This window comes from Salvelinus alpinus, chromosome 12 (genome assembly GCF_045679555.1).
Source record: "Salvelinus alpinus chromosome 12, SLU_Salpinus.1, whole genome shotgun sequence".
NCBI lineage: Eukaryota > Metazoa > Chordata > Actinopteri > Salmoniformes > Salmonidae > Salvelinus > Salvelinus alpinus.
The window spans coordinates 11,061,410-11,083,332 of NC_092097.1; the positions used below are offsets into that span (position 1 = coordinate 11,061,410).

Sequence of the window (21,923 nt, forward strand, 5' to 3'; positions counted from 1 at the left end):
TGTCTTGAATTCTAAATAAATCACTGACAGTGTCACCAGCAAGGCACCCCCACACCACTACACCTTCTCCTCCATGCTTCACATGCAGAGATCATCCGTTCACCTACTCTGAGTCTCACAAAGACACAGCGGTTGGAACCAAAAATCTCAAATTTGTACTCATCAGACCAAAGGACAGATTTCCACCAGTCTAATGTCCATTGGTCCTGTTTCTTGGCCCAAGCAAGTCTCTTCTTATTATTGGTGTCCTTTAGTAGTGGTTTCTTTGCAGCAATTCGACCATGAAGGCCTGATTCACGCAGTCTCCTCTAAACAGTTGATGTTGAGATGTGTCTGTTACTTGAACTCTGTGAAGCATTTATTTGGGCAGCAATTTCTTAGGTGCAGTTAACTCCAATTAACTTATCCTCTGCAGCAGAGGTAACTCTGGGTCTTCCTTTCCTGTGCCGGTCCTCATGAGAGCCAGTTTGCTTATTTGAGCTGTTCTTGCCATAATGTGGACTTGGCTTTTTACCAAATAGGGCTATCTTCTGATACCACCGCTACCTTGTCACAACACAACTGATTGGCTCAAACGCATTAAGAAGGAAAGAAATTCCACAAATTAACTTATGACAAGGCACACCTGTTAATTGAAATGCATTCCAGGTGACTACATCATGAAGCTGGTTGAGATAATGCCAACAGTGTGCAAAGCTGTCATCAAGGCAAAGGGTGGCTATTTTGAAGAATCTCAAATATAAAATATATTTTGATTTGTTTAACACTTTTTTGGTTACTACATCATTGCATATGTCTTCACTATGTAAACTTCCGACTTCAACTGTTTTTCGTAGTTTTGATGTCTTCACTACTATTCTAGAATGTAGAAAATAGTAAAAAAAAAAAAAAAAAACTTGAATGAGCAGGTGTGTCCAAACTTTTGACTGGTACTGTATATAGTTTTAATTCAGGCTGAAAAACAACCGTGTGGAATAAGTCAAAGGATATGAATACTTGCTGAAGGCACAGTACATACAACTAATACAACTTGAAACGGGATAACAGTGTTACACTTTGTGTAACTCATTGACTGTAATAAAATATAAAACACACTCATGAATATGGTTGATTTGATTTTAATGGCTATTATACAGTTTTTCCAAAGAAAAAAGAAACATTGAAACAAGCGGCAAAAACAAACCCCACTTCCAAACCAAAACTACAATAAAGAGCATAAACACAATGTATATTGCTAGTACATTGTACCCAACAGGTATTCAGTGGGAGAGAAAAAACGGAACTGATACATAAGACATAAAAGTATTTTCTTCTACAATACATAAGAGGGCACCTAGGAATGAAACCCAAAGAAGAGGTAATATTTATCCTAATAGGAGCTTTAGCATTGTCTGATAAGTCGGATAAAGCGGTTGATGGTGAGAAATTGTCTTCAGGTAAAATTTTTGGTCTGGGTTTTGGGAGACACCTTACAATACATCAAATAAGATAACCATAATCCATTCTATTAAATGCCCATTGATTTCAGATGATATCGAAGGGAAACAATAATGAAACTATAATATTAACATTTCAAATATAGAGTTTCTATTGGTTTCAAGTAAGAGCCAAAATAATATTCATATGCAAGTTAAGTGTGAAGCAAGCAAACGTATTGACAAATATCTTATTTACAATATCATCCTTGAACATTGTATTTACATAAGAGTTCATTGAATGAAAGTGTTCTATGTTCATGTTCATTTGTGAGTTGAAAAACATGAGGGAGTTAAATGCACAATGCACATTTTATTTTTTAAAAGTGCAATTCCTTTTCGTAAAGTACAAAAATATATATCCATATTTTGTATATATATGTAGAAATGTTGTTCATTGAAACTGCACATGTTGCTTTTTCAAAGAGCCCGAAAACCAGTGACTAAAAATGTATGCTTATAGTTGACAAGCAGCAAATTATTTCGGAATATAAATTATTTTACTGTACTCGATACAAAATCGGAAATACCTCAATTCACCAAAGAGAAAGCTATATCAAAGGTGTTTTATGTGGGTAACATTAGATTTACCGGGCAGAACTCCATTCTAGCATGGGCAAGCACATTTAAACATTTGTCACATAGTTTGGTTTCATACACAATATACTGTATCTCAAAAAACTATTTTCAAAAAGACTAATTAAGTGTAAGGAATACGAATTGTAAAAAGTAGCACTTTCATAAAAGATTTAAGATGAGAACAAAAGGTGGGTGGAACTGATTCCAGGCCACACAATCCCCAATACTTCAGGCTTTAAATACAAGAACACAAATACACACGGTAGAGAAGCTGGCGCATACATGTATATGTTGGTATGTGAATGTGTAAATATGTACGTATGTGAGCGTTGCCTGAAGGACAGCAGTGCTGCTGACGCAACATGTTCTGTACATCCTCAAAAGAAAAGAGAAAACATTTGAATTAAGCAAACTGACTGATTGAAAAAAAAAGTCAATAGTGGTATACTGGTGTCCGTTGTTTCCAGTGGCTTTGTAATACCTTAAAGTGTACCGAGATTCCGTGGCACTAGCAAGAGTTACACCTGCTACTGTCATTTCATGAAAACAAGCACTTCTCTTTCCCCTATATATTCAAGTAACACTATGTAGCTATATTCGTACATTTTAAATAGCTTATACCAAAACACAATCCTTGAACAGCGTCAGGGATCTGACTGAGGGCTCTAAAGTCACTTGTGAGGTGTCTTCCATAGACTTTCTTTCTTAGCTTCTGTAGGCTGTACAACAATGCGTATTCATGCTTCTATCCAGTTCCATTTTATAAAGGTCATATATTATTATAATAACGTCCATTTCTATCATATCAGTAACCGGAAGATGTATTTTAAATTCTATGAAAACCTCGTCTTTGTCTCCCACAAACATCTTTCAATTTGGTGAATTTCGTTTCCTTAACAAGAGGCGCAGTGCATTCTGTATCCGCCCTCTTGCATTAAGTCTCTAGTTCCAACCACACACTGTCTAGCGCACGCATCTTTAGGATCCATTGGGATGGTGTGTCTGTCTCTGTGTCTCTGCGTTAGTGTGTTGGGGGGTCATGGGGGTGTCCTGTGGGCCTCCCAGCTGAGCCTGCAGGTCCTTCACCACCCTCTCCAGGCTCTGCCGCGCCTCCCTCTCCTGCTGTAGCTCCTCTCTCAGCTGCTCTCGGTCCGCCTCCGCCTGCTGCAGCTGAACCTGCAGCTCCTCAATCTGGAAAGGAAGGTACACATCAGTCAGGAAGCACATGCTGTGATTCAACTATTCTTGATTAGGTATGTGTGTGTGTGATTCTTTCTGTATGATAACCTATGTGTGCAGGCTATATCAGAAGGATCTTGGTCCTACCTGTGTGGAGTACTTGGCTCGCAGGCGTTCAGCCTCACAGCCTTTGTCGCAGACTCGTGTCTGTCTCTCTCTCTCCAGCTCTTTTTTCAGATGGCCACGGGACTCGTCCGCCTCCCTCATCTTCCTGTCCCACTCCATGCTCAGGCGTTCTATCTCTTTCCTCAGGTTGCGCTTGGCCTCGATGGCCTCTCGAAGACGCCCTTTCTTGGACACCCTCACAAAATCCAACTCCTGTGGGTGAAAAAAAAAAAGTTTATAGTCTGTTGTGTCCTGAAGATTGTGTCACAAAAAAACACATTGTACACATGAAGAAACGGTAAAAAATGTTGTGCCAAAAGGCGGCCATTTTGGATCGTGAGTGGGAGGTTTACCTGCTGAAGGCTGCGTTTGGCCTGCAGCGCTGCCCCCAGTTTCTCCTCCTGCTTCACTCTCATCTTAACAATCTCCTGCAGGAACTTCTCCCTGGCCTCCTTGGAGTCAAGACCTCCATACAGGGTCTGTCTCAGTGTGTCCAGCTCTGGACATGAAGGTGCCCCTGGTAACACCAGCCGGACTGGGCCCTCCAGGGGCCTCATGGTGGTCTGGGGGGTCAGGGTCCAGGTCATACTGGAGCAGGCAGATGGAGGGGATGCCAAGGAGGGGACCGATGGTGGGTCTGAAAGACAGAAAAATAAAACAGTATGTTTATAGGGTGAAGCCTAAAAAAGTATTGGAACAGCAGTGACATCTGCTGCTGAGTAAAATCTTCTGACTTGAGACTGCCCTGTGTGCTCTGTGCTGCACAGACCAGCCACTAGATGGCACCCTCTCACAAGGATCAGGCAAACTAACCATAGCCTACCTCCAGTATGGTAAAGACTCATTTCCACAGAAAGTCTTACTACCGTATTAGCTCGGGTTAGGTTGCCTGTCCTTGAGTATTAGAGTGTGTCCTAGTGCCCTATTTCTCTTACAGAATGTCTGAACAATAGTGTGTCATACTCACAGTCATCATAGTCATCCACCTCAATCTCCCCGTCAGTCTCCATTTCCTCCACACCGTTGGCTGTGTTGGTGTTGATGTGAACAAGTCTGGGCACAGGCTGTGAGTCTCCACACTGTGATGCTGGTCCGGAGCTGATGTGCTGGTCTCCCCTGCCTGGAGCCTGGCTGTGGCCCACTGGGGCCTGCTCCCCACCTTGGTAGGCCAACGGAGCTGGGGCCACATTGGGCACCACAGACGTGTCCACATTTTTGTGGTTTGATCTGTTATGATAAGAAAATCCAAGTTAGTTCAACAATATACAGTAAGACATCCTAGCAATGGGGTTAAAAATGTGGTTATCATTGTTATATGATAATTCCTTAGGAATGTGGTTATCATTGTTATATGATAATTCCTTAGGAATGTTACCTCAATGTGTTAAAGGCTGACAATCCATTACCGTGGTGTGGTGAAAAGGATGAGAGAAACCATGACAGCATGACTGTCTCTGACTCACCTCTCGTTGTGACTGGTAGACTTCTGCCTCTCAGCAGATGTACTTCTGGGGGACCAGGGGCGGAAGGCTGACGGCCTCTGTTTCAGCTGGACCGGTTTCAGATCCTGGAAACAGATAGGATTCTTACATGATAATACAGTTATGAAACAGGGAATTCAAAAAACATCCTTGGAAAGGTACAGTGAAATCATATCGCACAATGTAGACTGGTTTGTAAAGAGACTATTGACAATGTAATTAACTGACTGAATTACAGGGCTCATATGTATAAGGCAAGGCAACGAGGACTCTCTGTATAGGATGGCCCTGACCCTTAACCTTACAGCAAATCACATGTATCCCAATCAAGAGAGAACATGAGCTACAAACCTTGTTCCCTGACTTTGATAGAGATTGTAGCCAATCGGGTTGCTTCTCTTTGTCAGCAGATGGAGAGTTTATTTTCTCCAGTTTGAACTTCTTGGCTGGAACTGGGCTGTGCGGCTAAAGAGAGAAGAGAAAGAGATACGGAAGAGACTATTAATGATCACCGTCTTCATCTACCGGAGTAGTCTGTAACACACTTGTACTGCACAAGTCGTAGATAGATAGTTTAAATATCTTTACACAACGTCCCCTTCAGAGGTGTTCGATACTGTAATTGGCATCATTCACCTTGAGGTGTATTTCAGAGAAACATCCATGTGTCCAAATAGTCTCATCCATAAAAAATCAGCTGGCGGCCCTAATCCAGTGTGTGAGGGGAACGGTAGACGTTTCTATCAGGGTGAGGTCTGGCTGTGAGCTGGGGGCTTGAGTACGGGAGACGCCAGCAGGTGCAGTGGAGCTACTCTCTGTTCTGTGTGGGAGAGAGGGCTGAGAATAGTGTTTCTGTAATCTGACGGACAACTGGAGTGAAACGTTCTGCCTGTGTCGCTGTACCTCGGCACGGACCGTAGAGTCACGCAACGTTTCGCACAACTTGCTCCGCTTGAGTCATTTAGCAGACGCTCTTATCCAGAGCGAGTGAATACGTTTTCAGATGAAGACACGACTAGCTAACCTAACATCTCGCTCTCCTTTTCCTCACTGAGCTTCACATAGCAGCAGGTTTGGCCATGTAACAGTGATCCAGGAAGTGACGGTGTGTGCAGCTCTTCTGGCTTCAGTGGTGAGACAGAGCAATCTAGCCACTGCCCTCAGGTCTGCACTTGTCAGGATGCGCATAAGTTTACCTAGGCAGTGGGAGAGGCCTGCCCGAACCTGTGAGTTATCTTACTTATCTCACTACTATGACATTCTCCCTCAAAGAGTCCTCTTTTCAATGGATGATTCAATTGAAATCATGACTGAATATACTGTGGATGTATCATTTACATTTGAGTCATTTCGCAGATACTCTTATTCAGAGCGACTTAGAGGAGCGTTTAGGGTTAAGTGCCTTGCTCAAGGGCATATCGGCAGATATTCGAACCGGCGCCCTTTCAGTTACTGGCCCAACAGTCGTAACCGCTAGGCTACCTGCCACCCCATAAAAGTAACACAAAAGTATATACTAGACAGGTGTGAATGGAAAATATACTCCACTAAATCCTTCTGAAAGGTGTATCACTTGACATTGTGATAATGTTAAGGAGAGAAAGATAAATTGCCTTTGGTACTGACTGACACCCTTGGTGTAAATGAATCCTGTCTTACGGTTCTGATTAGCTTAGAAGCAGTGTGTGGTTCTGGCAATGTATCACAAGGGGGAGGTGTCAGTCAGTCAGGTCTCACACTGCACTGCCAGCCTCGGTCTACCGTACGATGGCGCTCAGACTAAAACATGCCACGCAACCTTGTCATTTCTGCTGCGCCTCTGGCCCACAAAGCTACAATCATACGAGGCCCTAGTGCAGAGGGCATGACTGTGGTTGTCTGGACACTCCTCTCATGTCTCCCTCCCTGACTCAAACATCTGTCTCCTCTCTAAGTGTCTAACCACACACACACACAAACAGACACACACGCAGTTAGGCAGCAGACTGTGAGGTTAGTGCTCGGGACATTTAACCCCGACCTCCAGCTGACTCTACGATGACTCGAACACTCACCTGCCTCACTCAAGGCCAGAGTTTTTCTAAAAAGCGGAGAGTGGTCGAAACCCGGAGTCTGTAATTACTGCCATTGCTGTTGTTTTCCCAACAAAGTCTGTCTGGTACTATTCCTACCCTGAGGTTTGCAGCTCCAGGAAAACGTGGAGCCCTAGACATAACAGAGTTAGAAAACAGACCCTCCCAGACACCACAAGGGACCTGCTGGCTAAATCTGACACTGATCTCACAGGAGAGGAGCCACACGGGTTTTACTCAGCACCACATCACAGCCATAACAAGGCCACACAGACACAGCATCAGAGACATAACAGCCTCCTCCTGGATGCACACCACATCCCATGACTGCAATCCTCACTGCAATCCTAGCCCAAACTACCCGACATGGCCCCTCTAAGGATGGAGTGAGTGAGTGAAGGGAGAGAGAGAGGAGGGAAAGAGGGAGGTAGAGAAAAAGGGAGGGGGAGACTTCCTCGCAGGAGTTTGCTTTGGCCAGGGCCCCTGTGGGAACGGAGTGGTGAGTGCGAGGGAGGGGGCGGGCTGTGGGGGGGGAGCGGGACCACAGAGGAAGCACTGAGCTGGAGGAATGTATACTTGAAGGCCAAGTACAGCCTCCTCTTAAAGAGTCCATTCAAGCAATGTCCTTTTCAACTCGCTATTGTAGGACATTTCTTTGAGGAGCCATAAAGGGGGGACCATTTCAAAGTAAACCTGTAGGCTAAACAGGAGCTAACAGTGCAGACATGCTTTGTCTGGAAACGACGGTCCTATAATAGTGTGGTAATACAGTGATAAGCAAATATCCACATGGCAAATCGTCCTAACACCACTATAACTGTCAACAGACACATAAACACCATCTATTCCAAGTGGACTATCTAACAGTTAGAATGGTCTTTCGCCAATAGATGCCAATTGGAGCGTGATAGAAGATGGGAATGTTGTTTTACTTCATTTGACATGGATCTGATAAGCAATGACTGACTGAGTTTATTGATCCATCTACAGGCCCAATCAACAAATTAGTATTATAGTCAAATGCAAACTGCTGGGTGAGAACTGCAAAATGCTAAATATACAGTGCATTCGGAAAACATTCAGACCCCTTGACTTTTTCCAAATTTTGTTACGTTACAGCCTTCTTCTAAAATGGATGAAATTGTTAAATAACTGAAATATCACATTTACAGAAGTTTTCAGACCCTTTACTTAGTACTTTGTTGAAGAATCTTAAAAACGATTACAGCCTCGAGTCTTCTTGGGTATGACGCTACAAGCTTGGCACACCTGTATTTGGGTAGTTTCTCCCATTTTTCTCTGCAGATCCTCTCAAGCTCTGTCAGGTTGGATGGGCAGCGTCGCTGCACAGCTATTTTCAGGTCTCTCCAGAGATGTTCGATCGGATTCAGGTCCAGGCTCTGGCTGGGCCACTCAAGGACATTCAATAACTTGTCATGAAGCCACTCCTGCGTTGTCTTGGCTGTGTGCTTAGGGTCATTGTCCTGTTGGAAGGAGAACCTTCGCCCCAGTCTGAGGTCCTGAGCGCTCTGGAGCAGGTTTTCATCAAGGATCTCTCTGTACTTTGCTCCGTTCATCTTTTCCTCGATCCTGACTAGTCTTGCAGTCCCTTCCGCTGAAAAACATGATGCTGCGATCACCATGCTTCACCGTAGGGATGGTGCCAGGTGTCCTCCAGACGTGATGCTTGGCACTCAGGCTAAAAAGTTCAATCTTGGTTTCATCAGACCAGAGAATCTTGTTTCTCATGGTCAGAGAGTCCTTTCGGTGCCTTTTGACAAACTCCAAGCTGGCTGTCATGTGCCTTTTACTGAGGATTTGCTTCCGTCTGGCCACTCTACCATAAAGGCCTGATTGGTGGAGTGCTGCAGAGATGGTTGTCCTTCTGGAAGGTTCTCCCATCTCCACAGACGAACTCTGGAGCTTTGTCAGAGTGACCATTGGGTGCTGCAGAAATGTTTTGGTACCCTTCCCCTGATCTGTGCCTCGCACAATCCTGTCTCGGAGCTCTACGAACAATTCCTTCAACCTCATGGCTTGGTTTTTGCTCTGACACGTACTGTCAACTGTGGGACGTTATATAGACTGGTGTGTTCCTTTCTAAATCATGTCCAATCAATAGAATTTACCACAGGTGGACTCCAATCAAGTTGTAGAAACATCTCAAGGATGATCAATGGAAACAGGATGCACCTGAGCTCAAAAGGCTCTGAATAGTTATGTAAATAAGGTATTATTTAGCAAAAAAATTATAAAAACCTGTTTTCGCTTTGTCATTATGGGGTATTGTGTGTAGATTGATGAGGGGAAAAAATGATTTAATACATTTTAGAATAAGGCTGTAATGTAACACAATTTAGAAAAAGCCAAGGGGTCTGAATACTTTCTGAATGCACTGTATATCTAGGTTAAATTTAAAGTACAACGTGGGTACGATCAATTTAATTGAATCAGTCCCAGCTGCTCGTTGTTTGAATGTTTCATGTCTGTCACGCTATTGGCTGTGAAAGCAGTGCTAAAACGTCTAATCCTTTAGCATTTGCTGAAGCACAAACTAAAATCTCAAATGGAATGATCTAAAAACAAAACACAGGAGTGCACTCAGAAACGGACAAAAATAGTTTCCCCAGCTGAACTTCACCGGGCTTCCGTCACACAATACCACAGCATGCTGCATGATTGCATGGCATTAAATACACAGCAACAAGACACAACAGTTTCACATTTCAGACTCCTTTCCCCTACTAAACCCCTCACTGTAATCCCTAGATCTGAGTGTGCTTAGAAGGGCTCTGCCTCGCTCAAGGGCACACCAACTGGCAGCGCTCACCCAGGAAACAGCCTTAGTGGGACGTATGAGAGTGGGCAGAAGCCGAGATCTCTATTATAATATCCACATGCTCATGTGTCCACCCTGGAGTCGTTGTCCCAAAGGCGGGAAGGCAGGCGACAAGCTCACGTCCAAAATAAGCCCATAGAAACGCATTGGGTTTATTTTGGACAGATTTTGGCGAGAGTGGAACCTCTCGCATCCCCCCTTCCTCTCTGGCAGAGAGGTCTGAGGCAGGGCTGGGGTGGGCTGGGATGTCAGGGGGAAAGTCTATAGGCCTCTATTCAGTGCTCACGGTATCTGTGTGTAGGAAGGACAGTCCCATGATTCAGATTAAGCCTGGTGGTCACCTCCTAAATGACAGCTGGGCTGGGATTAGCTGATTGGTGTCAGGCTTACATGTGCATGCACAACGCCTAAATACAATGCACTATGCTACCAAACCTCTGAGTGTCCTTTACAATTCTCCAATGTCTAGGCTACTTTCCTTCCTGATTCACACTGTCTGAGCTAAAGTGTGCCAGGGTGACACGGCTATGGAAGCGTGACAACAATAGGGGATCCTGGGAGAAGGTAACCTGAGCTGCAACAGCATGGTAACACTGCGACATACGACATGGCCACGCCGTCAACGTGCCATAGAGACACACAGAAAGGGATAGGGGCTGTCGAGAGAAGAGAACAGCCCGGCAGCAAAGCGACCTTGATTTGTTTGTCCTAATTGTCTTTGGGATTTGAGACTCAGATAGGTCTGAGCTGCAGACTGGACAGACCGAGACCTGGTCTGTCCATTACATATCTGACATACTGTATCCAACAGCAGCAAGTGTGACACGTATGGCCAAGTTGGAGGATGAAATGTTCTATCATATCCCCCAGCCTTTCCACACTCCCTAAGTGAGCTGCAGTTGACCCATCAACGCTGCCGAGTGTCTAGGTCTATAAACAGAGGAACCAGTCAGACTTCAGTATTTTATTAGGATCCCCATTAGCTGCTGCGACTCTTCCTGGGGTTCACACAACACATGACAAAATACAGAGCATTAATAGACAAGAACAGCTCAAGGACTGAACTACACAAATGTAAAAACAATAGATGGGGGAAAAAGGTCACACTGACACAACACTGAGAGAAGTAGAGAGAACAATTACTCTTACATCCAAATACATTCATATATCACATTTCCATGTAGATCAGGAATGAGCCGGACAACAGTGGACTCCTCTAATGTCCCAGGCAGGCAACAGACAGTGTAACTAGGAGGAAGCAAATCCAATTCAGCTCAAATATAGCAACCAAAACAACATCACATGTCTGTACCCGCTTTCTCATTATGGCTAAAACAGCTGTCCTCCTAGATAAAACAGAGGGATTTCACTAAAGGAAGCGGGCTGGTTCATAATTCCAAGTGCTATAGGCCTTATCCAAACATGGCTAAAAATGACATGACAAAGATATCCTCACAGATGACATGTTATTAGTATGAGCATGTTTGGTATGGTTCTGAGTCCCAGATATCTTTGGACATGAAACGTGTTCTGTGAGTGGTGTATATTTAGACAGACATAGTGTCAAATTCCCAGAATGCCTGTTCGGAGCAGTCCATATGGACTGTGTCTGTTGCATTGGAAAATTAAACAGTACACTATTGGTTTGATGTGCTAGAACATACAGTACCGTGCATATGTGCAACTGAGAGCACACACACACACACGCACGCGCGCGCACGTTTATGCTTCTATTCACAGCTGCTGCAGTGCTAACCAGGAAGCCAAAGGGGATGCTGGTTGGTTAATGAGAGGAAGAAAGATGACCAACCCTTTATAACATTCATTTATAATACGCCATTAAGGCTCCTATAGGGCAAAAATGCACACAGTCAATGCAGACCTACTGAAAACGATGCATTGATGTTAGGATTGTGTTAGGATTCAACCCATACTATGCACGAACAACGATTTCTTAAAGCGCTACTGGCACATTTACACCTACTTTGCAGACGATTATAAAATCAGTCCAATATATCATATTGTATTTTATGCATATGATTAGCAGTCCAGATTAGTGAGCTCTTCTACCTATGACAATAATGCACATTCAGTCAGAGTAATATCTTTTCCATTGGTAATAATAATTCCACCCAGTTCTAGTGAGAAACTAGGCTAAATGATGCACATAAAGAACCCATCACCCCTCCCATCCCCTAACATGTCCTGCCTGAGAACCTGCATTTCCACAGATTAGTCAATCTGGCCATTCAACATGAAAGACTGTAGCAGCAATAAGCACACAGCCACCATCATGAGACAGTAAATCCAGTGTTGGACTGCCTAAATTTGAATCCCACAGATTAGTACTAATATCAACACGATTAAAATATCACTGGATAACCAATCAAGAACGCATCTTTTTTTACCAATGGGTAAAATAAATACTCCTCTAAGAAAACCAATGTCCCAAACCTCATGTCTCTATCATAATCCGTTCAAAAGTTATTGGTGTTTTTACCCTTGTAGGATGTCCAAAACTAGGGTGAATAATTACATCTGGTCAAAAATCGGGAAAATAGCATTGCGTCAGCTAGGCTGGATACTATGCGAAGATTAAGATTTAAGGCTAATTGACCGTTGAACTCGTCATCTTTCTTCTCGAATCCGGAGGACATAAAACATGACATGTAGTATTTTCATATTTTAGTATACGCTTTTATATTAATGCGAAATCTTTTCTTTTTCGACGATTTCTCACAAAAACAAGCGTTCATTTGACTTTTTGCGACCCGCGGAAACAACTTTGCAGACGACCACCACAACATGTCAAATCCTCGAAAATCGCTGCGAGAAAGCGGTCGCCACTCTCTCACCAGAACTCGCCGCTTATTACCGGATGTATTAGCTTACGAAATCAAACTTCTTGGATATAATGTTTAATGATATGTTAGAGAAAGACCCCACCGAACGATTCAGAACACAAAGAATCATATTTGCCTTGGTAAACTGTATTTTAATACATAAGGAAGAGGCATTTCACCACCGAAGCGTGTTTTCACCCACTCTAGGCAGAGTGGGTGGACACCCTACTGACTAACCTCTCCGCAACCCAAATAGTTACTGCTCCGAATACACAGACCATTATATCACATACCAGGTACCAGGCAATTCCATTAGGGAGTTAGAACTCCACCAAGCAGAGAGGCTACACTGGTTACACACTACAGTACAGTGTTTCAAGTGGAGGGCTGGATGATTGATGATAGGGAGACTGCTACTTAGTGGGGATTGGCCCTCTGTTGTCTGAGTGATTGACAGGCCAAATGGACAGGCACAGAGTTAAGTGTGATAGTGGCACCCCTGTCTGACATCATCTGGCTGTTGGACTGAGGTGATGGGTTCTGCACTCACTCAAAATGAACTAAAACTCACTCTGACGACAACGGGAAAGGGACGCAGACGTTACATTGCGAGTGTCGAGTACGCCTCTTATATTGAATTTGTCTTGCCGAATTCATCACTCTTGTGTCAAGTCCCCGCTGTGAATGTTATGTGCGGACAAAGAGTCAACATGGGAAGCAACCTGCTTCCCAGAATCCATTGTGTCTGAAAAAGTCTGAAGGATTGCTTGTGCCCTACCCTCAGTCTCTATTTATCCTGCCATAATCTGGCTGTCTCCCCACCCAGTCGCCCATCGATCAGTCTAGTCTAGAGAGTAGACTCCAGAGCACTCTGCACAGATAGCTCCTGCAATTGGGCAACTGGCTGCTGGTGCAATCTATTAGATGTCCAAAATGTGCTATGCCATTTTATAGTAAATCATCGTTGTTACTGTCATCTAGCAAGTAGCTGTAATTCATCAAATGCCTGGATTAGAATTGGCCAACAAATGAAATCAACAAAATACAAATAGTAAACAGTGGTGAAACATGCGTTAGAGAAGGTAGAGAGAACAGTACTGGGACAGCTGACTTGAGGTTTGGCCTGAGCTGGTAAGCTGAGCCCCATGACCACATGGTCCCTGGCAGGCCAATGGGGAGCTGGGCAGGTGGCAGGTTTATTTGGGAGGATGAAAAAGGGGATGAATGCCAGAGAGAGGTTAAGAGGTATGAGGGGACGGGACAGGACGGGGGGATGGGGTAGAGGAGGTCATAAAAAACATGTAAGAGGGTGGGGTGAAGTTAGCGTCACTGCTCAGTGTCCCATATGATGTCATTTCACTGACACAGTGTCTGCACTGGGAACTGGGCTTGAGGTAATTGGCTGAACCAAGGTGATAAATCTTATTGAAATGTATAGAAGCCATTCAGGCTGTTCTGTTCCAGTGTCGGCTCCCCAACGGGTCCAAATACATGATACGCACTCTAGTGATGGTGGAAAAAATAGATAGTTACATATCGGTTTATTGTTTATGACGATATGTATCGTATCGACAATATCGCAATATTATTTTTGCGCTAGTTGGCTGTACCTGCACCAAAACTCCAGTATTTTTCCTCATAGCTTGTTCTCCATCTTATTTTTAATAGGGAACCAATTTGTTTTCAGCACTTTTATTTCCATGACTGACAAAACTCATTTACTCATGACTCTTGTCTCTCTGCAGCAGCCATACAGGGAGCATTATGTTAGGAACATCGAATCGCAATAAAATAACAGTATTACATCGCAATACATATAGAATCGTGATAATCACAATACATATCGTATCAGCCCAGAAGTATCGTGATAATACACTTTTGTGAGGTGCCTGGCAATTCCCTGCCCTAATGCACTCCAATGAGTTCTTAGTCTCTAATGTTGTGACTTTAGAAGATGGGGCTGTATTTGTGTGATTGGCGACAGAGATGTGAGGGGGGGACTTGGAAAACAGGATCGGAATTGCTTAATTATTTTGTACTTTGAGTATAACCTCTTAATCATTGTTTCCAGAAAACAAACAAAAGCGTGGAAGGGGTGCTAATGGCCCCATGCAGAATGACAGGAAACATTCTAAATGTGAAGGTCTCCACTTAGAGAACTAAGGAGCCCCAGCATGTGGCTGTGAGGCTGAGTGCCAGGAAAAGAATACTACTCCAAAATCACTGGGTTTATGTGTGTGTGTGTGTGTGTGTGTGTGTGTGTGTGTGTGTGTGTGTGTGTGTGTGTGTGTGTGTGTGTGTGTGTGTGTGTGTGTGTGTGTGTGTGTGTGTGTGTGTGTGTGTGTGTGTGTGTGTGTGTGTGTGTGTGTGTGTGTGTGTGTGTGCGTGTGTGTGTGCATGTGTGTATGCGTGTGTGTATGCGTGCACGTGCGTGCGAGCGCGTGCGTGTGTGTGTGTGTGCTACCAAGTAATTGCTGACCAATTTTCCAAAATACATGAAGGTTTCTAGTCTGTGTATGTCCTCCTCATTTATGCTCGACTTGCAGGATGACTTAAACGTAATAGGACGAACGCAGTGCTTCTTTGTGTGTATAGTAACATTCGACAGAGATCAAATAGCATTTCACTTGTTTCCACTTGCTCAAGGAATTGTCTCGGAGGGAAATAGGGGACAAAACCACCCACAACATCCGTTCCTCAGATGGCACATTCCATACTTAAACATTTGGCTTATCTCCCTCCTCCCCCCATTAACAGGAAGGCAAGATCTGCTTACAAGAAATGTGGGTGAGAGGGCCCGGTCTCGGAGCCTCCATAAAATAAATACGAGTGTTCTAAAATGGAAGGCTAAGGGGAAGTGGGGGGAACGGACGGACCACAGCATCGCTCAATTCATAGTAATGCTTCGTCTGCTTCATGACCCTGAAAATACTTGGACATTTCTTTTTCCTGGATCATTTTATTACACTCTTCTGAATCTGGGGCCAGTGTTTTTCTCCATAGCAACCACAAAACAGTGGAGCACAGCTAAACTCTGAGTTAACAAACAGAACCTTTTCAACGCCAGGGTTTTCCCCAAGCAGAGCAGCAAACACTCCCAGACCCTGAATGAAGACAGCTTTAAAACGGGGACTGTATGATTGCAGAAACCATGAATAGAAACACATGTTGAGTAAACACATGCACATGGATACACTGGTACGTACTGTATATGAGATGGGGGAGGGGGGTAAATGTCGTCATATTGTTCCTGTGAGCCTCAGGTGCATGATGTGATGTGGTGCAGTCTGCATTCAGTCTGTATTCCTGCCAACAGCACTGAACAGTAGGTCGGGGAGGGTCGGGGGCGGGAGGCAGCAGCTGGTCACTACAGCTGACCCTAGGGAACCTGGTCACTCAGACAGGCTAGCTGGAGCTTAGAGCTGCCCGGTCGGGCCTGGCCAGCAGGAGAACAGACAGGCCAGTACAGTCACAGCGTTATATAAATGTCTCCTGTCTCTCAGCTCAGCCCTGAGCCGTAGGGACACAGGCGCTTTGTGGCCTAATGCTGTCTGCAACCCAGCATGGGGATTACAGGCAACCAGCTAGGCAGACACAGGCCTGAGGAGAGGCCACGGTGTAAGTATGTCATCCCTCCACGGCCTCCCCGGGTCCTGGCCCCAAACTCTCTCGCAGCAAATCCACTCTGACCTCGTGGCTGAGCTCTGACCAGTGACCATAGACGGCTGCCAAGCGCCTGCAAACTCTATCACCACACAGCTACTACAGCTCTCACTGGTGTTAAGTACAAGGCAGAGGGAGAGAGGCTGCTTGGTTTATTCTGTCGGTGATTTCTAAAAACACCCCGTTTACAATTTATTGGATTGAAAAAATATCGATACATTTTTGACTGCAAATTGAAATCTACCTTTTTGAATGTCTTAAGCCCTATTCGTTAAGCGCCCTGAATAGGAGGCGTTTTTGAAAACCGCTGTAAAAGACCGGAGAGTTTCTGTGCTGTCAGTGTTCCTCTTACTACCTAGCCATGAATCATACTCATCATTTAGCAAGCCAGCCAGCAGAGGATTTAGCTGAATGCTGATTGAGGAGCAGTCAGCCTCCGTGTTCTTCTTGTCTTGACTGGTTAAGGCTGTTCCCAATGACAACAGGACAGGTCTACTACACTGTAACCCAAGACTGTAGTATGCTGGGCTGGGATTTTCAGCTGCTGCCCAGGCTGTAGGAGCAGCTGTGAGGCAGTTCATCTATTGTGTGGAGTTTTGGGACACTCACTTTTTTTGACTTTACAACTAAATTAATGCTTTATTTGCATGTTGGCCAAGGCCATTGCCATTATAAGCTCTTTCTTTCTTTCTTTCTTTCTTTCTTTCTTTCTTTCTTTCTTTCTTTCTTTCTTTCTTTCTTTCTTTCTTTCTTTCTTTCTTTCTTTCTTTCTGTCTGTCTGTCTGTCTGTCTGTCTGTCTGTCTGTCTGTCTGTCTGTCTGTCTGTCTGTCTCTCTAGTAGCGAGCAAAGAGGAGTATGCCACAGGGAGGGGAGGCCCAGCACAGGAACTCAATAATAACTTTCAGCAGTCTAGCCAAGAGGCTGGAGGCCCAGACTGCGGCTGTTCCCTCTTGCTCCTCTCCCTCCCTCCGCTGGACCCCACGCTCCTCCCTTCCACCCCCCTCCTCCTGGCCTGTGTCTGCTCCACAGGACTGATGCATTCTGCAGACAGGCCAGCGCTCTTAAAGAGACACAGGACACATTTTTCTCCCCTGATTCACTGCAGTGGATACACCCACTAACTCAGAGCAGAGCCCATTATTTCCAGCCTCTTTTCTTTTCTCTCAATCTTTTGCTTGGAACTCAAGAGATCTCAACAAGACACAGAAAGTGAGGGAGAAACAGACTGAAATATGTTAAGAGGCTCTAAGTGGATCTCAGGCAGAATTATTTCACTGCAGCAGCTTGTGAGAGACCCTTTGATGCTTTTCTTTAAAAAGAAGGAGAAGGGCTTGTCGAGTGCAATCAACGGTCTTGGCCATGAAAGTGTATTTGATGCCATTATTATGATAATCATTAGGGACAATCCAATAAACTTCATCAGACGGACCTCAAAGAGCAACTGCTGCCACCCTGGGGTTGGCTCTAAGAGGTAGCTCGGCCCTCTCGTGAATCAACACAGATTACATTACTGCTGCCTGGCTATACAGGAAGAGCAGAATGTATCTCGTATTAAATGCAGTTACAGTCCACCATACAAAGTTTCACTCTCTATTAGAGGTCTTCTCGGGTGAAAATGTTGGACCCGAAGACAATCAGACCCGGACCCGAATGGACCCGATCATTTAAAAAAGGGGGGACCCGGACCTGAGAACAATCAGACCCGAACCCGAATTGACACAATGACAACCAGACCTAGACCAGACCCGATTGTACCCAAGTGACAACAAATTATGTTTATCAGTTATCAGCTTCTGGTTAACAAATAGGTATTTATATGTTGGCTAGGCCTTCTATACATTATTAGCGTAAAATGAATATGCTCTAGGCTATGCAGAGCTGTGGTTGGGTCCATTCGGGTCCACTCGGGTCTATCAGCTGATGACAATCAAGCAGGACCCAACCCGGACCCAAGGGAAAAGTTGAACCCTGCTCTTGTCCCGGGTCTTGTCTCGGATAGACCCGTGAAGACCTCTACTATGCATCCAAAGTGGTGTGGTGAAGATCTGGTTACCACAGGAAATGCATCACTGCAGTACGGACAGAAGACCCACCCAACTCATCAAACATACCCTATGCCTGCCTCAAATAGGTATGGTAGAACTTCGGTTTGAATGAGTTAAAAATGAACCGCATCAGTTTTATTAGCTAACTGTGTAAACCAGGGCACTACATGTGTTGTATAAGCAGTGTGACTCTGTGGAGTGCTGTATGTAGAGATGTAAACGATCAAACATTTCATGTGGTCGAGTGAAACAGAAACCTACAAGGGTGTGCCTGCCAAACACACTTTCATTATTTTGCTGTCAGCACTTTTCTTCTCTGGATAAACTGTGTGGGAAGTCATGGGTCTGAAAACTCAACCCATGACAGACAAGGAAAGAGGTCAACCTGCCTACTAACTAATTCAAATAACATCAATGTTGACTTGAATTTTTTCAATTTTCCTGTGAGGAGGACTGACTGGAGGACATATGTGAATTTATTTTGAAACATAAATCTGGAAATACAGGAAACCTCATCACCATCCCATTTTTTTTAATACTAGAATAGCAGAAAGAACCAGCATCCCGACATGAACTGAATAGGTTGTGCTTCGATATACGCCACATGTCTTGGAGGGGCTAAGGGATTGACATATCTGAGCTGCAGCGTTACAAAAGATGAAGTCTCTATGGGAGGTATCAGTACCGGAGTCAGCACAGAACCCCAGCATTCTGAAACGATAACCCCAATCTGGGAAACCAATAAGCAAAGCATCCAGCTACGGACGGGCCAAAGAGTTCCACTTCAGTCTCTTAAAGAGACATCCAGGAGCACATAACTGAGAATCTCAAGATGGTCCTCGTCTCAGAAAAATATCGATGGGAGAATCTCACCGACCCGTTTTCACGTTCAACCACGCTGTGATTTCATCTCAGGCTAATGTTTCAAGAAAACAGCTGGACATCTATTAGATTGTCTCTATGAGAAAGATGACTGGACCCGGGAGCCCATACTCCGCTGAAAGAAAGCCGTTCATTACTCAATGGAATACAGAGAGCCTTGCGAAGGTGACACATGCCCAGACAACACTAAGCCATTGAATCACCAGTGTTTACGCATCCACATCATTCTGCACCATCTGTGATACTCAGCGCTGGTGCTCTGCCTGATTTAACAAGCTAATAGCAACAGCACAATGACAAGCAACGCGCATCGCTAAAACATTAAGCACTACAGGCACTAATGAAACAAAGTCTCTCAGGTAGAACAACATTTGGCGAAAACATTGACAGCAGCAACAAAAGACTCTCCTCTCATTTCCATTTACACTCCAGCTGACTGCAGAATCAGTTGCCACCTCCCTTCACCTTCCGACAAGGAATTGAAGAACGGAATAGAAAAAAAAGGCGATGAACTTCTGACCTGTCATACAGACTATGGAGCAAGCTCTGAAGCTTTGGGGGCAACTAGAGTCCACCATCCACTCTGTCTCTCTTCCCCTCCATGTCTCACCCTGCCGTCCTATAAAACCCTCCTGCTCCCCATTTTATGGCTGCCAGATGGTAGGGAAGCTTTCTGCCTCTGGACTTGCCTCTCCAGTCTAGTAAAACCAGTTGACCTCGGCAACATAAAAACAGGCATTTATGAAAAGGGCTTGGAACAAAACACACAAACATCCTGCCACTGAAACAATCAACACCATTTAGTCTCCCAGAAAGAGGCGCAGAGGTGAAAATCTGCCTCTCACACATGAACACTGACGGTATATGTTTTCCAACAGATGTAGAGGCTACACCCAGGTACGGCTTTATATGTGAGAGGTTTTATTTGCGTGCCTTGGGTGTGAATACAAGTCCTTGGCAGCCTCTAACGTTCTCCCTGAGAAACTGAGAAACAAAACAAACGCAGGGGTCTATATTCAGGTTGGTATCCCACAGTCCGGCTCATGGTTCCCTACATTCTGTTCCAGTGCTGAGATCACCTCTCTAACAAACAAACATTCCCATCCACAATATCCACCGGGGCTAGAGGGATTTAAATGAGCAATCTGGATGAAATGTAGCACATTTCAGCTCTCTTAACACTGTTTCATAAGCAGGTCATTTGATAAAGTAAAGTTTTGGTCAAAAGTTGAATTAAAAATGACAAACAAATATAGAGGAAGTCGACTAAACCGTTCCAATGTTTCTGCAACTACCTCCCCCTAACAAACAAGCTTTGGAATATGTTCTACCCTCTAGTGGTTTTTCAGTCAGTGACTCTTATCACCGAGTCACATTTTAAAAAGCAGGACACAACTTCATTCCCATCCCAGGTTAGAGGCTGTGTTGAATGAAGAGCAGTCTGAGAGGGTTAAAAGAGCGCGGATAACTCTATATAAAATGGCAGGTTCAATCAATGGCTTCCTTTTACTGCAAATCAACTGAAGTGATTATCTGCTCTTCCAATAACAACTGCTTTCCCCCTCCTCACCTCAGATGCCCCTCCTTCTCTCTCCTTTATTTGTTCTACCAGTTGGAAACTAGCATGTATATACTGCAATTCAACCTGACCTCCAGGCAACCCCTGGTCCTGCCCCTGCCATGGCTGCCTAAGCCATTAGAGTTGGATGTGACTTCAAGCTATTAGCGTGATGAAAGTTTACTGTCTCTCCAGCCGCTCCACAAGGCTGCTGTTAAAACGCCTGCTGGATTCTCAACTGGTCTATGGAACATCTCTCTCACACTATTAGCCCAAAGACATACAGATAGATAGTTTGTTGGGGTGGCATTTGGTCAAGACACACATACTTTAAATGAGTACAATTGGGCTCATTTCAAAACAAAAATGGATGCTGATTGCACTTAAATGTTTTTTTTTTACCGCATTGGTTCACAAACGCTCAAGTACCTTCCAAGAAGAAAAAAAAGGTAAAAGCGGTAAAAACACATAAACATAACACAAGTGGTTGTGGCTCTAGTCTAGCGTGATTTGACTGTATCTTGGCGTTGCTGTGTATGTATAAAGGGGGACTGAGGTGGGGGTATGTGCTGTGGTGCTGTGTTTCTCGTGTACTGTCTGAGTTGTGGGCAGCCAGGCTATATAACTGCAGCCTCAGCACTTCTCGCCATATTCTCCAGTTTCAAGCCAAGTGAGAGAACAAAGGCAGTGAGCTACACTGCTGCAGAGGGAATGAGGACAGACAGACAGACAGACAGACAGACAGACAGACAGACAGACAGGCAGACAGACAGACAGACAGACAGAGACAGACAGACAGACAGACAGACAGACAGACAGACAGACAGACAGACAGACAGACAGACAGACAGACAGACAGACAGAGACAGACAGACAGACAGACAGACAGACAGACAGACAGACAGACAGACAGACACAGACAGACAGACAGACACAGACAGACAGACAGACAGACAGACAGACAGACAGACAGACAGACAGACAGAGACAGACAGACAGACAGACAGAGACAGACAGACAGACAGAGACAGACAGACAGACAGACAGACAGACAGACAGACAGACAGACAGACAGAGACAGACAGACAGACAGACAGACAGACAGACAGACAGAGACAGACAGACAGACAGACAGACAGAC

General features: G+C 44.6%; 1 protein-coding gene across 1 annotated transcript in view; it reads right to left on the reverse strand.

Moving 5' to 3' along the window:
• Positions 1–1,102: 1,102 nt before the first annotated feature.
• Positions 1,103–21,923, reverse strand: part of skib (v-ski avian sarcoma viral oncogene homolog b) — a 37,220-nt gene continuing 16,399 nt past the window's right edge. The window contains exons 2-7 of the mRNA XM_071334964.1: positions 5,231–5,344; positions 4,862–4,965; positions 4,366–4,625; positions 3,752–4,035; positions 3,381–3,611; positions 1,103–3,245 (exon numbers count right to left, since the gene is read on the reverse strand). Of these exons, the coding sequence (XP_071191065.1) occupies positions 3,033–3,245; positions 3,381–3,611; positions 3,752–4,035; positions 4,366–4,625; positions 4,862–4,965; positions 5,231–5,344 (1,206 nt within the window). The 3' untranslated portion in view covers positions 1,103–3,032. The remainder of the gene's footprint in view (positions 3,246–3,380; positions 3,612–3,751; positions 4,036–4,365; positions 4,626–4,861; positions 4,966–5,230; positions 5,345–21,923) is intronic.